The 1,933-nt window shown below is 38.7% G+C and overlaps 1 protein-coding gene across 1 annotated transcript; it reads left to right on the top strand.

Moving 5' to 3' along the window:
- Window positions 1–223: 223 nt before the first annotated feature.
- LOC120985627 (C2 calcium-dependent domain-containing protein 4C-like) lies at window positions 224–1,441 on the top strand. Its single transcript, XM_040413677.1, has one exon. It carries the CDS (start codon window positions 272–274, stop codon window positions 1,439–1,441), a length of 1,170 nt encoding a protein of 389 aa, XP_040269611.1. The 5' UTR covers window positions 224–271.
- The last annotated feature ends 492 nt before the right edge of the window (window positions 1,442–1,933 follow it).

Genomic DNA, 1,933 nt, shown 5'->3' with positions numbered 1-1,933 from the left:
GTCAATATTCCCAAAAAACTAAATTAAGACATTATATATTTGTATTTTTGAATGCCATGTAATTTAATATTTCGTTAATAATCTTATTACAACATTATTTGTGCTCCTTTTAATTTACTAAATATGTCTCTCAGATTCTTTAATTGAAAAATATTTTTTTTTTTCCATACTTAACACATGCTTTTCCTTTTTTATATATTACAGCATGTCCAGCCTCTTTTTCACCTGTGAATGTCGATGTCACTAAGCACATCCTGGCCTTAAGATTTATATGCCGACCATGGTTGGAAAGGAAAGGTCTATGCATTACCTTTCTACTTTTACAAATGTCTTGACTCCAGAAAGCATTCCTGAATTTTGTATACCTCCCAGGCACCAAACTCAAAAAGAGCTCAATTTAAATCCTCAGTACCTGGCCATTCATGACCTCAGCATATCAGTGTTAGAAGCAGTAAGACCAAGTTTATTTGACATTCATACCATTCAAGTAGACAGTGTGGAAGATACTCTTGAGGAAGAGAATACTAATGCTGATCCCCAGTCACAAGCGGCTTTGTCATTGCCCCATCTTCCAAAAACACAGACCTGCTATGGTTTTTGTACCTTGCTAGAAAGCCCTAATACAAGAAGAAAAGAATCACTTTTTCACAATGACCCCGCTATTCCACCAATTCTTCTACCTCGATCCCGCTCTAATACTATATCTGGCAGAGGAATTTCCTCACCAAATTTCTGCAGCACTCTAAAGCTACGACCTCTTAAGCGTTCTGGAACTTTAGACAGTGACACAACATCATCTACCGACTCCTCTCCTTTTAGCTCCCCTCTGCTCCACAGATCTCTCCCAACGGCCATGTTAAAAGCTTTCGGCCAGGACAATAAATTGTCCAGGGCATTAAAAATTGGCTACAAGTATTCTGCTCTTAGGAACAGTTCAGTCTCCACTGATGAGGATAGCTCAACAGACAGTAGTCCATGTGTCACCAGAAGAGCATCCCAGGAATGGGCATATCATGCTCCTGCACACCCCAACACTGGTCTGCTGTTGTCCCCTGAGCAATTCCCCATAGACAACGCTGTAACTCTGGATACAGGAGGGATCTTAAGGCTGTCCACTGAATATCGACCCGAAAGCCTGAGACTCCGTATTCGTCTTGTCAGTGCAGAAGGGCTGTACAAAGAGTCTGTAGATCCCAAAAACATCAGCTGCTACATTTCCATATCATTAGTACCTGGCAAAAATCAAAAGCAAAGAAGCACCCTGATCCGTGGAAGCCGTAACCCAATCTTCAATGAAGATTTCTTTTTTGAGGGGCTAGAGCCTGAAGATCTTCTCCAGAAAACTCTGAAGATAAAAGCCGTAAATAAGGGATGTTGTGTAAGAAGAGAGAATATCTTGGGAAAGAGCAAACTCCATCTTCTTAATGTTTTAGTGCTTTAAGACATTTTAAATGTTTTGCACTGAACTCAAATAAAATATGAAATTCAATTTCATGACTCTGCATATCATTCCAATAAATATAGCAACCTTACCATACGTGGAATTATACAACTGGTGATCCATATGGCTAAACTAGATGTAAACATATGCCTACACTTGTGTTGAGGGTTGACCATTGATAACATCTAATTTTACTGTATTATCTCCTCCTCTCCTACATTACATCTTATTTTCACAAGTAAAATATAATTTTGAAAGAATTTAGGTGTGAGAAAAATGCTTTCAGAAAATAGGTTTCATAATGCAAAGTGAATGGACAAAGGCACCCTTTGCCTTCAAAACAGCATCAGTTCTTCTAGTTACACTTTTTTACACAATTTTTGAAGGAACTTGGCAGGGAGGTTGTTCCAGACATCTTGGAGAATTAACCATAGATCTTCTGTGGATGTAGGCTTGCTCAAATCATTTATCATGTAATCCCAGACAGACTTG

This window comes from Bufo bufo, chromosome 1 (genome assembly GCF_905171765.1).
Source record: "Bufo bufo chromosome 1, aBufBuf1.1, whole genome shotgun sequence".
NCBI lineage: Eukaryota > Metazoa > Chordata > Amphibia > Anura > Bufonidae > Bufo > Bufo bufo.
This window is presented reverse-complemented; position numbering and strand designations above follow the sequence as displayed.

Coding starts and splice junctions, on each gene's coding strand:
- LOC120985627 (XM_040413677.1), top strand. CDS start 272: ATGCCGACCATGGTTGGAAAGGAAAGGTCTATGCATTACCTTTCTACT.